The sequence below is a fragment of the Engystomops pustulosus genome, chromosome 4, assembly GCF_040894005.1.
Source record: "Engystomops pustulosus chromosome 4, aEngPut4.maternal, whole genome shotgun sequence".
NCBI lineage: Eukaryota > Metazoa > Chordata > Amphibia > Anura > Leptodactylidae > Engystomops > Engystomops pustulosus.
In genome coordinates, this window is record NC_092414.1 from 69,410,982 (window position 1) to 69,424,325 (window position 13,344).

A 13,344-nucleotide genomic window follows, 5' to 3' on the forward strand; every position below is an offset into this window, starting at 1 on the left:
TTTATTTGAGAAACTATTATTTTGCGAATGACAGCCATCTCTTCCATTTTATTTATTTAACACATGGCCACAAGAAAACCAAATATAAAAAGTGAAAGGACATTCTGCATAAAGGTGCACATTTACTTACCCGGTCCCTGCGTGATCCCCGATCCGGAATGTCCGATGAGGATGAACTCTGCCGCGATTCACATAGATCGTGTGGCCGATATCCTGCATGTGTCGCTTCCCCGCTCAGGTCCGCCAGAGTTCACCATCTTCTTCCCGATGCATGTAAGTGGCTTGCGACACAAGTTAAATCCTGCGCTAAGTCCGAATCAGTCGGATTGTCCGGTGGCACGCCCCCCCCGATATGTGTCGCATGAAAGTCGTCGAAGATGCAGCAAAATTTGATCGCATGCGGCAAAATCCTCTTTGCAAAACGGAAATTGTCGGAATAGGCGATAAAAAAGCTTCACATCTCAATATCAGGAGATTAAGGCCGGCGCCACACAGGGCGCTTTGTCTGCGCTTGCAAACGCAAACGCAGACAAAGTCGCGCCCACCGGGGCGGGCCTCGGCCCGATCGCATCGGCGTTTCTATGGAAACGCCTTCGATCGGGAACGAGCCGCCGGTGTTTTGCGTTAATTTAACGCGAAACACCGGCGGCTCGTTCCCGATCGCAGGCGTTTCCATAGAAACGCCGATGCGATCGGGCCGAGGCCCGCCCCGGTGGGCGCGACTTTGTCTGCGTTTGCGTTTGCAAGCGCAGACAAAGCGCCCTGTGTGGCGCCGGCCTAGGGTTATAATGCCAGAAGCACCGTGGAATGAGCCACGCATGATTTGCTTCCCTTTCAAATCCGTTTTTTAAAGATCCTCATAAACTATAGTCTAAAAGTTCTCAATAAAAAATGGTTCAGGCGAGGATATGTTCTACTTTTTTACTAAAAGGTTGCATGTCTGTACTGATCTGTTCAAAAGTATAGCATTTAGCTCATCCAGTCAAAGGAAAGATGGCTGACGGCCATTTTTGCACAGTCTGAGAATCTAGCCTAAGGCTGGCTGCCATATGTTGGTCTGTTCCCATGGATTGAATGCAATGCACAGGATGGGAGTCCTTACATCATACAGAAATATAATGCAAGGACTCCCTGCTTGCCAAATGCACTGCAGCACCAGCACTATTACAGTTCTTACAGTACCAATGTTGCCGGTTGGCTGGCAGACAGGGAGTCCTTGCATCATATTCTGTACAAGACAAGGATTCAAGGCCAGTGTGCTGTGTGCAGTCCGTGGGATGTGACCAACATACAGCCCATTTCCAGAGCCAGTCTTACGGTAAATTCCCACGGTGGTAAGTATTTGCAGCCGCATATACTTCCCTTGATGGCCAGGCGGTGGTACGGTGCCACACATACTCTATCTTTACCTGTGTGAGCGTGCCATGCAGCGCTGTTCTCTATGAGGAGGGGAGGGGTCACCCCATCCTCCTGTCCAGCGCACAGCCCTATACCCGCCCGGCAGCGGTCTGGTGGGCATACGGCTATGTGAATGTGCCCTTAGGTGAATCGTTTATCAATATTACTACAGCTTTGGTTGTAAAGCATTGCAGTCTATATCAGAAGCTTATACATATTGATGGTTGTTCATTCTATAATATATAATATACAATATGCCTCATATTTTTAGCTCAAACTGTAACCACTGCTTGCTGAATCCAACATTCATAGCAAGAACCGTCTTGGAACTACAGTTGAAGTGGTCAAACAGACATGGCCTTTACCTCAACTACTTAAGCCAACATACAAAAAGCCAAGCCAACATTCTTTACCATTCACACAACTCAGCCGCTACATAGCAGCTCGCCATTGATCGCCACAGAGAACAGATTATTTTTCCATAGATAAAATGCTGGGCTTTGCACTGTGCGTTACAAGAAAAGACTGCTTAGAGGAAAAGTAGACAGATTTATAATAATCCCTTACATTGCACTTTATGACACAGATGTATTCTAGTAAGAAAAATAAATATGATGTTATGCCAGAATGAGAACAGAACAGAATGCTTAATGCTAAGTACTGTGTATCTTGGCAGATTGGCCTCAGATGCAACATATCTTTATTACATTGGCTAAAAATAAAACTACAACTCCTGACCCGACCCTTTAGGGAACCCAAGGCTAAAAGCCTATGTTTAAAGGGAATGTATCACCTAGAATTCTTTAATAATTAATTCCAGATATTAAATAGTGAAACATTATTTTCTTTATTTCCTGTTTTACTTTTTGTACGTGGTTATGGAAATCTATTGGTCATTTTGACTGCTATAAACCATTCACATTGCTGAAACTGCAAGGGGTGGTTACCAGAGCCCTTCCAGACTCTTCCCCTCGTAATGTGCCCCATGCTCCTATGGCTCTCCTTCTACCTCTGCCTGCTGGAAATATCAGTGCATCACAGAGCAAATACTCCCTGCCGCTGTAATAGTACAGCAGGCAGAGGGAGGTGGGAGAGCCGGAGGAGCAGGGGGATGTTTCAAGGGCTTCTGGGGGGGTGTAACAGCTAGAGCAAGGAGAATCCCTGGTAACACTCCCTCTTCCCCAGAACACTTGAACTTAATTTGCATAAAAGTAACATTTTTACCTTTTGTGTAATGAAAAGCTTTACATTTACAGTATTTTACAATTTTAAAGTTTACAATTGTCCAATATACTTCCTGTATCAATTCCTCATGGTTTCTTGATCTCTTTTTGCTATCATTCCACAGGAAGCCTCATTGTTTACTGATAATGTGATGTCACACAGGTCACATGACCAGGGATATTACGAGCTGTGAACTTGTGTGACATGAGCAGATTTCTCTCGACAGGAAGTAAACGATGACGCTTCCTACAGAATGACAGAAAGCAGAGATCTAGAAAACCAAGAAATTGATACAGAAAGTATATTGCAAAATTGGAGAACTTTGCGTTTCATAAACAATACCAATTATTTGTTGATAATGGATAACCCCTTAAAGTACAGAAGAAGTGCTCCTAATAAACATATTAATGTATTCACCTTGCTGGGTGCTACCGGTCAAAATGACTGGTAGATTTCCAATACGGAAATACAAAGTGACCATGTGACCCATAGACAAAATATTCCGGAGATGTCTGTCTGTCTATTAGCAGCACTAATGCCAAATGCAATTCCTAGTTGGGTGAAAGCCCAGAACTATGATCCAGAGTTCATCCAAATATAAGAAAGAAAGGTGGCAGTACTCCAAAATTTTGTAAAAAAAAAAAAAAAAAGTGTTCTTTATCCACCATGTGTCCCCATCAGCAATGTTTCGGTCCTTTGTGGCTGGAGCCTTTTTGTGAATCTTAGACTTATGGTAACACACCATTTGAAGGAAGCGCTGCTCTAGTTCATTTTTCCTATCTCCACACCAGCTTCCTGCCAGCACTAGGATGCCACCAGGACACCTTCCACCGCAGAGCTGATGGCCTTCTTGCAATAAGAGATTCTACTTTCGGGTCATCCTGTTATCCTTTTATGTTAGTCGCTTTCACTCAATATAGTGCAGGACGCAGCTCCATCCTGGGACTATATTCCTACCATAATACAGTATCAATTCATAATACTATTTATTATATCAGATCTTAAACTTGTTCTTCTCAGATACATTTATGGTATGGATGGGCTGGCTTACCTTACAATAGTCGTCAATGGGAATCAACCGCCGCACTGCAACATCGCGGATGTGACTTCTTCGGAACAAGATTTTTCCTGGGAAGAGATATTTAATACACAATTAGGATATTATTACAACACATATTACGATAAAACTATATTTCATTTCTATAGCAGAATAAAATGCAGGCACCTATCTTCTATATGAAGGGCAATAAAGAGTGTACAGATGATGAGGGAGAAGTCATTGATTTCTAGACAGGGATGCTGTATTTCATTCTGCTGGTCGTTGTTAGTTCCCACATTTATCAGGTTGCATCTGCCCCCCAGCTCAATTTATTACTTCTTTCCACGTGTCAAATATGGAACAGATTCTCCTGCCTTGTACGTAGACTACTGTTGCATAGTGGAACTAATATAGGAGGTACTTTGTGATCCAAGAGCAAAAGAACACGTTGAATTAGCAACCTCCAGTCTTGCTGCCATTCTATTAAGTAATGGGTTCATCTGGTTCTTACATAAATTACATATAGTTGACAGGTTATTTCCGCCAAAAGCCAGGGAGGCAGATAAGATATAGCTTGATACATGATGCAATATTTAGTAGTGACAATTTGCTCCTTCTTTAGTAATACTTTGTATGTTAACATTTTTTATTTTGGAATATTATTATTATTATTTGTTGCCATTCATCAGCACGGACGTGCAGTATCTCTCAGCGCTACAATCTCCAATATGCCCGTCTTTCTCTTACCTTTCCACTACAGCGGCACATGTGTTTGACAAAGGCTGTCTACTAGCCGAAACTGTAGTCTCAATTCTGGATTGTCGCAATAAAGTTTGTTTCATAAACCTCAATTTGGATTAATGTGTCTGGAAGATATTTTTTGATTGTCTGATGGGGTGGGATCCCTATAAGCACCTATCAACTAATAGGGATTGGACAACAAGGACAAAGTATTTATAACAAAAGTCCCAATGAGTACATCAATATCAGTGAAGACTCGCAGAGTCTTCTTTGTGAGGAGGGGTTAGAGGGAGGGATAAACAACAGTTAAAATAACATGTACAAACAATAATTAAAATCCACAGGAAAGTCAAAACAGACTATGCTGTAACTGAATTGTCTATAGATATCGTAACGTTTAGGAGTTTCAGCACATATACACACTGCAGTTTCTATATTCTCTCTATGGGCTCTCTGTTCAAGGGTTATCCCTGAGGCTTTACCCTTAGATGTCTCATAAATGTTGTATGTGCATCTATAAATCTAGTACTTCTCTGGAAGTTTGCAAATGTTTTGATCTCACAGCTACACAGACTAGCCACATCCACATTCCTTCTCACTTTATGTACTCAGCGATGTAAAAATCCAAATTGTTGCAAAATGGTGCACAATCTAGATAAAAATTAGCAAACAGTACAATTTTGAAGGGTATTTCCCTACAAGTCATACATGTAGGTTTCTCAAAGGAGTCCTTATTGATTTCTACATGGAAGTGGTCTTTGGGGGAACTAGGTCTGCTCATAGGGGCACGGCTTCCAAGTACTATAATGGAGGGGGGGGATCAGTTGTTGAAAATAATTGGTCTTTAAGAGATGGGTTTACTAAATGGGGGTGTCTTCTGGAGAGGTTACTTGCCAATCAGTATGTGTTAATAGGATGAACAGATCATATTTTCATATTTTTTTTATTTTTAACCACACTCTTTAGAAAGCATGGTATCTCCTAGACCTAAAACTAAGGTTCTTTCCCTAGTCACTTCTTCTCAGGCATCATGTACACCACACGAGGAGAGGTTGAAGCCTATGTCTATATATTAGCCAATACTTTCCGTGAAATATTCTTGGTCGATTATAGTCAACATAGCATCTAAGCCTTAGTAAGCATTCTTCACCTGCCATCTGTGCAAGTAAAGCTAATGCATTTATTTATGTAAAGCAGCAGACCAAAGTCTGATCCTAGAAGCGATTCCGTCTTACCATACGTTTATTTATCTTGTACTAGAGAGGAATTCTTGCACAGATGCAGGTTGTACTCTATGGCCATCACTGTGCTTCCCTTTCCATGTCTTTTCACAGACTGTATAAAGCAGGATGAGGGCTACAGCTAAACAATTTACTTAGTGCTGAGTTACATATCCAAAATGTGAGGGTGCCGATACAGAAATGCTGAAAACAGAAAATTCATTTTCTTGTACATAATACATTTTTACTTTTCCAAATGAGGTGACTGCCTTGATCCTTAAAGGGGTAACCAAGGCCTTTTTTTCGACCACCTATTCATAGGACAGCTTATCATTATGAAAATATCAGGCAAGCGAGTCCTTCCCGACAACCCTTATCTGTGATATCAATTCAATCGGTGACAAAGCCAGTTAATAGTTCAGACTCAAGTGATGGTGCTGAGCTGCAATACCAAGCACAGCCACCATTATATGTATGACATTCTCTTAATATCTTTCCTTGGTAGACTGTGACAAAGCCATAGCACACGCCTGAGCATTGCAGTCTCTTCCAAAAGATTACTGGTGCCAAATACTGCTTTATCATATAAAAATTACCTACGGTATCTTACAAATAAGTAAATAATGAAAAATAATAATATTGATTTAAAGTAGCAATTTAAGATGAATGCAAAATCTACCAATTTCTTTTCTCTGTTTCTAGAATTCACTTCCATATTGTGCTTTATATTTGTTCTATTTTTGCTGTTTTTGTTAAAGGATATCTACTATCAAAATCAAGCATAGTATACACACTCACTCATAAACCCAGGCACTGGGATTGCAGTAATCTTCTTATATTTGGTATCCATGGTCTCCTTCCTTCTAAAATAATCTTTGCTCTGGCTTTACAGCCTGTTACCATGTCTCATCATCCCCCTGCTCCATCAGCACTGGGATTACAGCAGGAAGCACTCACTGCACAAGTGCTGAGGAAGCAGGGGGAGGGTGAGACAGTGTAACAATGAAACAATTTTTGTAATGTAGCGTTCATACGGATTATCGAAGGTAAACTAAAACATTATATAATCAATTAATGTTTCTCCTTTGAATTTTATGGGCTAAAACACGCTGCCTTCTAAAAAATAATCATACAAATATGCAAATTTGTTGGGAAAGTTGGAAAAGGTAAAGTATTTAATCTAAATCTGTAATCTAAAAGTAAAAGTAACCATGATGGGGGAGTACAGTTTTGAGCTGTCAACAAATTATATCCAGCCCCTATTTATTTCAGTAACATGTATATTTACAGTGGGAAGTAATTTGGTTATTGATAAGTTCATTATACTTGTACAAGAGTTTCAAAGAATATATAACCACAGCAATACTCATTCCTTATTTATAAATTCTTTTATCTTGTACTTTTTCGGACGCACAGTATACTACTTATCTTACATCTAGACGTAGCTCTCAAGGTAGATAAAATGCAGTCATTGGCAACAAGACAAAATATTCGTCTTTGAAACCGATAATTACAGCATATAATCTATACTTACTGTATATCTAAAGTCATGGGAATAAGAAAATAGGCTTCATTTTATTAACATAGTTTGAGGACATGTGAAAGCTGGTACTTCCCGGGCTAGCACACAACCCCATATTTTTCTATCGGGCTTATACACATGGCCATGGTTTCCATGACCTGTTTATGAGTCGACTGTCTGAGCTAAAAACTCTAAGCAGGTCCTATTCCAACCAAGTTTGCGGCTTGAGGGCTCTTTTCTGCTGTCGATGCCAACGAATGAACCTCACACGCTAATGACATACGGGTCTCAAACGCAATCCAGATTTTTATACAGTCAGTTACAAGAATTAAGATGAAAATTAGCTAGCATTGCGCTTATGCTGGTTTTTAGAGTGTTTTTAGTGCAGATCTTCATACAGTCTCCACATTGTTTGCAGCTACCCTAAGGGTGATTGCTCACATAGTAGTATTTATACACAGAGTATAGTTCTGTGCACTTAGTTTTTCATAGAATTTTTGTCCCGTCCCTTTTAGTGTTAAACTTACACATGAATGTCTATTTATATAAACTATGATAGTGTAACAGTGATCAAAGTCGTTGTTCATAAATTTTTATTCCATCTTAAAAAATAATATACAATGATCTCAGTTGGCCTAGACATGGACTTTCTCAGAAATGTTCTTTTTTTCAGACACATATGTAACACGTACATTAGCTAGTCCCATCTGAACATGTCTCCAGAGCTGATCAACACATTTAATGGCAACTGAATATGTAGTTACATTTTCTGTATTTAATCACTGCCCTTAAGGAATAAGCGGATGCGTCAGTATGATTAATATAAAGCTATGGGAGCAGTTCTACAGCAAGCAGATGTTTTCCATACGTTCCATCAGGTCAGGAGACCGGGAAACACTGTGTCCTAATTTCACCTTCCCTCCTGTAACCAAGTTAAATAATGTAATCTCTCATCTTTCAGACTAAAACACCCAGGGGTCGGAGAGAAAACATACTAGTGCTTCATATCAGTAGTCAAACTGTGTTTCCATATGATGAGATTTAAAAGTTATAACAAACAACTAAAATAAGCTCAAAGAAAATGTTTATATTGTATTGCTTTTCTATATAAATTTCAGAAATAGGGTTGACAACTAGTCTTCCAAGCTATAGACATCAAAAGTATCATTTTTACATGTGTGATATTTGATATGCATTTTGAAATCTCCTAGTTTGACTTTTCTCATGTCATTCTACACTAAAACATAATAAATGTGGGACCTCCCTTTGAGAATCTGCCCTGGTTACACTTATAAACTGCCTGTTTTATATTCTCTATCTTCCTTGATAACTTGTTTTTCCCCCCTCTCCACTCTGATCCTGACCTGTAAATCTTCCCTTCTTATATGCCTCTAACTCTTAAACTACATGCACACAAACAGATGTACATTACGGGCGGCAAAAATGCCCTTTCTTGCTACCCGTTTCAGCTGGATGGACCTTGGGGGGGGGGGGGGGGTAACTTCTCCCGCTGCGGATCTCTACTGAAAATGTCTGGCCACAAAATGGGCAAAAATAGGACCTGGTCTTTATTTTTTAAGCACGTTTGTGGGGTGGTGAGGTGGGGTGCATGCACCGTACCTAACTGCTCGTGATTGTACTAGATAGAAGGCTTTGAAGGCCATGACCTAGCTGCAATTTGAGCAGATACCTCTCAACCCCCATATATGGTTGTGCATAGGAGGCCTAACACTGACACGGAAGAGGATGATGAGCAGAAAAATTTGAAATAGAAGATGAGATACAATCAGTGTTATGTCCATTTTTTTTAACAAACTAGACAGCCAGGTGAAGGAATTGTCGTACACATACTCAACAGTAACAAAGTAGTTGAAAAAATCTCATGAAAACTATTCAACAAGTTGTTAATATAGGTATGGAGCTATTGATTAATCATTCTAAATAGAAATGTACAATTAGTGCATATTAAAACCTTGTCCTGGTACCTTATGATAGCACATGGAAACATACAAGTGTTATATCAGCTCATCCGAAACATATGGGTGAATAAACCTTCACCTGTTCTCTTTTACAAAGTTGGAGTGCGGCCTATTTTCGTTTTATTACAAGTAGACCTGGGATAGCACCCACTATTCCTATAGCTCTTCTGCTTTCTTCAATTTTTTTAGATCAACTTGATTTATCCTAGAAGGTATATTAGTTTTGCCACAGCAATACCGATATATAATAATCAGAGATGTAAATATACAAACAAAAAAGATTCCAAAACAGACATTGTATACAATACTTACAAAACAAACAGCAACTAACAATTAATATATAAAGATGAGTGTATGTGTATGTATGTATGTATGTATGTATGTATGCATGCATGCATGCATGCGTGTATGTGTCTGCAAAAGGAATTTTCACTGTAGCGTTTACAATCACCAAATTTTTACAGCCACTCTCTTTTACTCAGGTAACGTTATAGACTAGGTTTTGAACTGAAATTTTCACCCATGCTTTCCAAAATACACTTTTTAACCATCATATACAGGAGTCATCAGCAGTCTTAATTGGCAGTCTCCAAAAAGAGAACTCTTACTTCAACGCACTTAGACAAAGTCAGAGACAAATACAGATATAGTCAGAGGCAGTCACAATCAGAGACAGACAGAAATGGTCAGTCATAGAAAACTGGAGTCAGACAGACAGAGACAGTCAGCGGCAAACAGAGACAGACAGACACAGAAATGGCCATAGACAGTTAAAGACAGAGACAGTCAGAGACAAAGACGGACAATCAGAGACACTCAGAGGCAGAAAAGGTCACAGAGACAGAGAGTCAGAAAGACACATAAAATGTCAGAGAGAGAGAGAGAGACAGTAGGTGTTCTCCTTAAGGAGAGATTGCCAATTAAGGCCACCTTAAAGGCGTGTGGAGACTGAAAGCCATAAATGCTCCACTAGGGAATTCTGGGAAGAATGCAAATAAGTTTTCCAAGGTGTTAAATGGAAAACAATACCTCCTTTTGCTAACTTGAGAGAGAGAGAAACAGTAAGAGACAGAGATAAATACATCTAAAATATTTTTTTGTTAACCCATTCTATTTTGTTTTAGCTAAGAGCAATGATTTACTATCCCGGGCAACGGCGTGAGCTACAGCCAGTTTACTATAAAAACATTATTATCTAAAACCATGTACCTTATTTAACAGATTTATGGCAGATGGTAAGAATGACCTTATGAATCTTTCACTCTTTCTTTTCGAAAGACTATAACTTCCACTAAATTCACTATGCAGGGTATTTATTTCCAAATTAAGCAGATGTGATGGATTCCCAGTAATATCACAAATTTTGGCCCCTGCGCCAGTTTTTTGTCTGCACATTCTTTGCAGTGTAAACTGCTTGCACATGTATTTATAGAGTGTCCGTGCCAATTTTGTGTCCAACAAGACAGAAAAAATGCGCACCTAAAGGGGCTTGTTACTGCTTAGTCACACCGTGCACCACAATTCTGCAGCATGTACAAAAAAAGAGGTGCACACTTCCAGAGGGGGTGCCAAATTAGTAAAGAATGTGGACCACAATTCATGAATCAGACGCACCCTGCACACTTCACAGACAAACTGAGCATGGTGTTTGATAAATGTGGGCCAGTGATCCAAGTTTTCTCCCGGGTTGCCTAAGTCCTAATCCTGTCCTTACACAAATGCTGTCCCTCTCACTACATGGTGCATTTAGCAATGAGTACTGTGTGGGAAACTGCAGGTCTTCTTACTATTTCAAGCACTCTGCGATAGACATGCCCAATTGTCTGTGAGTGGAGCCAACACGGACAAAGGCAGAAAAAGTTTTGGGTAATGATTTTACTGGTGAGAGTAGGCAGATTTAAGCTCGGGAGGTGAGTAAGGTTCATTGATCCTGTTCTCAAAGACAGGTTTTCTTAAAATGCTGAGCTAAAATCAAAAAATATAAGCCTAATAATAACCTCACTCTTCTCCAGATACATATAAGTACAATAGGGCAGGTAAATCTGTGTTCTCCACTCCCAGGTGCTCCCGGTAGGCGAATTGCAGGGGATCAATTTTGCCAATTTAAGATGTTTTAACAGTAGACGCTCCAAAGTTTTCATAGCATGCAATGTTGGGCTACATTCAGATGAATGTATGAGAGATGTATATACATCCGCCAATTTGATCTTGTATATACGTCCACTTAGTCGTCTATGGCGTCCGGGAATGGTATATTGAGCGAAACCTGTTCTCACCGTACCACGCCATGGCCACAAAAAAAGATAGAACATGCTCTATCTTAGGCCATAAGAACGGCCGTGCAGCTCTATTTTCTATAGAGAGGGGAGAGCAGCGCTCACCATTCCTCCTCTCCAGCGCACCTGATGTGTGCCCGTCTGGAGGTAGCCGGGTGTCCACACTTTCATGTGAATAGAGCCTTAACGCTTTAGGGCAATAATTCTCTGGTGCTTTTGCAAAAGACACTTTCGGGACTGGGATGATAACTAATATTTTCCATATTTTAGGGACCTTACTCTCCCTAATGCACCTGTAAAAAAAGATACTTACATTTTCTCCATTGTCCAATTGCAGAGCTATATTGGCTGTATTTGAACATGCTTATGTATTTTTTTGCTTCAAGTAGATAAGATCAACTTTAAAAGTTATTTTTGAGTTTTAGTTGCATGGAGTCAGCAGTCCAGCACAAGAGTTCATAGCTGCTACAATTAGATAATTGGTATGCAAGCAAAAAAAGGGTAATAGAGCAGAGCTGGGGGCCTTTGTGCACTTCTGGGTACTATTGAAAGACGGTTTCGAAAGGTTGCAGCGTTTGGACCCCGGGCTGGAACCCAGCGGCAAAGTAGACACGCTATACCGGTGATACGGTAAAAAATTGTAAAGAGTTTATTAGGGCAATGCATTTTAATACAAGGCAGGGATCTTCAACAGGCCAAGGACAGTAACTACAGGTAATACATAAAAACAATTATAGAGGCACAATTCATTAGAGAGTGAACATTTGTGTTCTATATGTTTGCTCTCCGATGAATTGTCTCCCTATATTTGTAGTTGCTGTCCTTGGCGTGATGAGGACAATTAGATAGATGGTAAGCATCTGCTTGTTTGTGGAAATATTCTGAGACCAGGAAAAGACTGAATGAAGTGTGAAATTACTGATGACTTAGTGAAGACTGAAAGTTTTAAACAGTTTCCTGTACAATAAACTGTGGAGCGCAGATGATCTAATACATCCACTTTATGGACAATTGCAAGGGGTGTTAAAATGCTTATGCAGGATGAGCGGATAAATGAGGTCAGCCATCTCTACTCACTTTGCAAAAAGCTAAAGTAAAGCTGTTATTAGACATCTCTAGCAGCGCTTACATCCTGTGAGGGGGGGTGTTGGCTATTAAAGGGGATGTGTCATCTCCCAGGTCACATCTAAAACCAATATAGCTGTAGGTGAAGTGCCCTGCATAATAAGCATCATCTTGTGTACATTCAATGGGCAATATAAATGAAGGCTGAGTGGAAGGTACTGAACAAGAGGCGCACTGGACCTGGTGGTCATCCCATAGTGCACTGAATTGCAAATGTCTGCGTTTATTGACTAAATGTAGGCCAAACCGACAGATATTGATGCTTTTTATGTGGAGCTCATTAAGTTTTTCCTGTTAAAGTTTTCCCGTAAAAAAATATATACGCGTGTCGTGCCACTTGTACCAGCCTCCTTTGGATGGCATGTAGCCAATTGTGACATTTGGCTCAAGTGACGACAGCTCCCCTGGACCTGGCGCAGGCTATAGCTAGTGCGCCCACTCTGCAGCCTGGGATGGTCCCCTTCACTTCCACTTTCCCTGAAGGTGGCATAATGGGGGTAACACGGCCAGGAATAGCCAATATTTCAAAGCCAGAATACTGGTGTACAAGTTTAAATAAACCCTATACTCCATAATTATGATTGAAAAAGCAAAAACATTACATATTTTAAAGGGTTTTTTCTTTTTATTAACTTTTGCCATTCTATATAGTGCAGTTTGTTTTCTACACATCAACGATCTTTTGCATAGAGGGGCAGTGTATTCAATGAACGGACATTTGTCTCTCTACACAAAAAGATCAGTGTTCTTCTCCACTACTTCTTCCTTGGCAACAGCCAGGATTCAGCAGCTCTATGTGTTTACCACTTCTATAAAGACA

At 40.1% G+C, this 13,344-nt stretch overlaps 1 protein-coding gene across 2 annotated transcripts in view; it reads right to left on the reverse strand.

The window, feature by feature from the left end:
* SH3PXD2B (SH3 and PX domains 2B) overlaps positions 1-13,344 on the reverse strand; it is a 98,795-nt gene that overhangs the window by 38,643 nt on the left and 46,808 nt on the right. For both annotated transcript variants that reach the window (XM_072146176.1, XM_072146177.1), the window contains exon 4: positions 3,674-3,750. In XM_072146176.1, the coding sequence (XP_072002277.1) occupies positions 3,674-3,750 (77 nt within the window). The remainder of the gene's footprint in view (positions 1-3,673; positions 3,751-13,344) is intronic.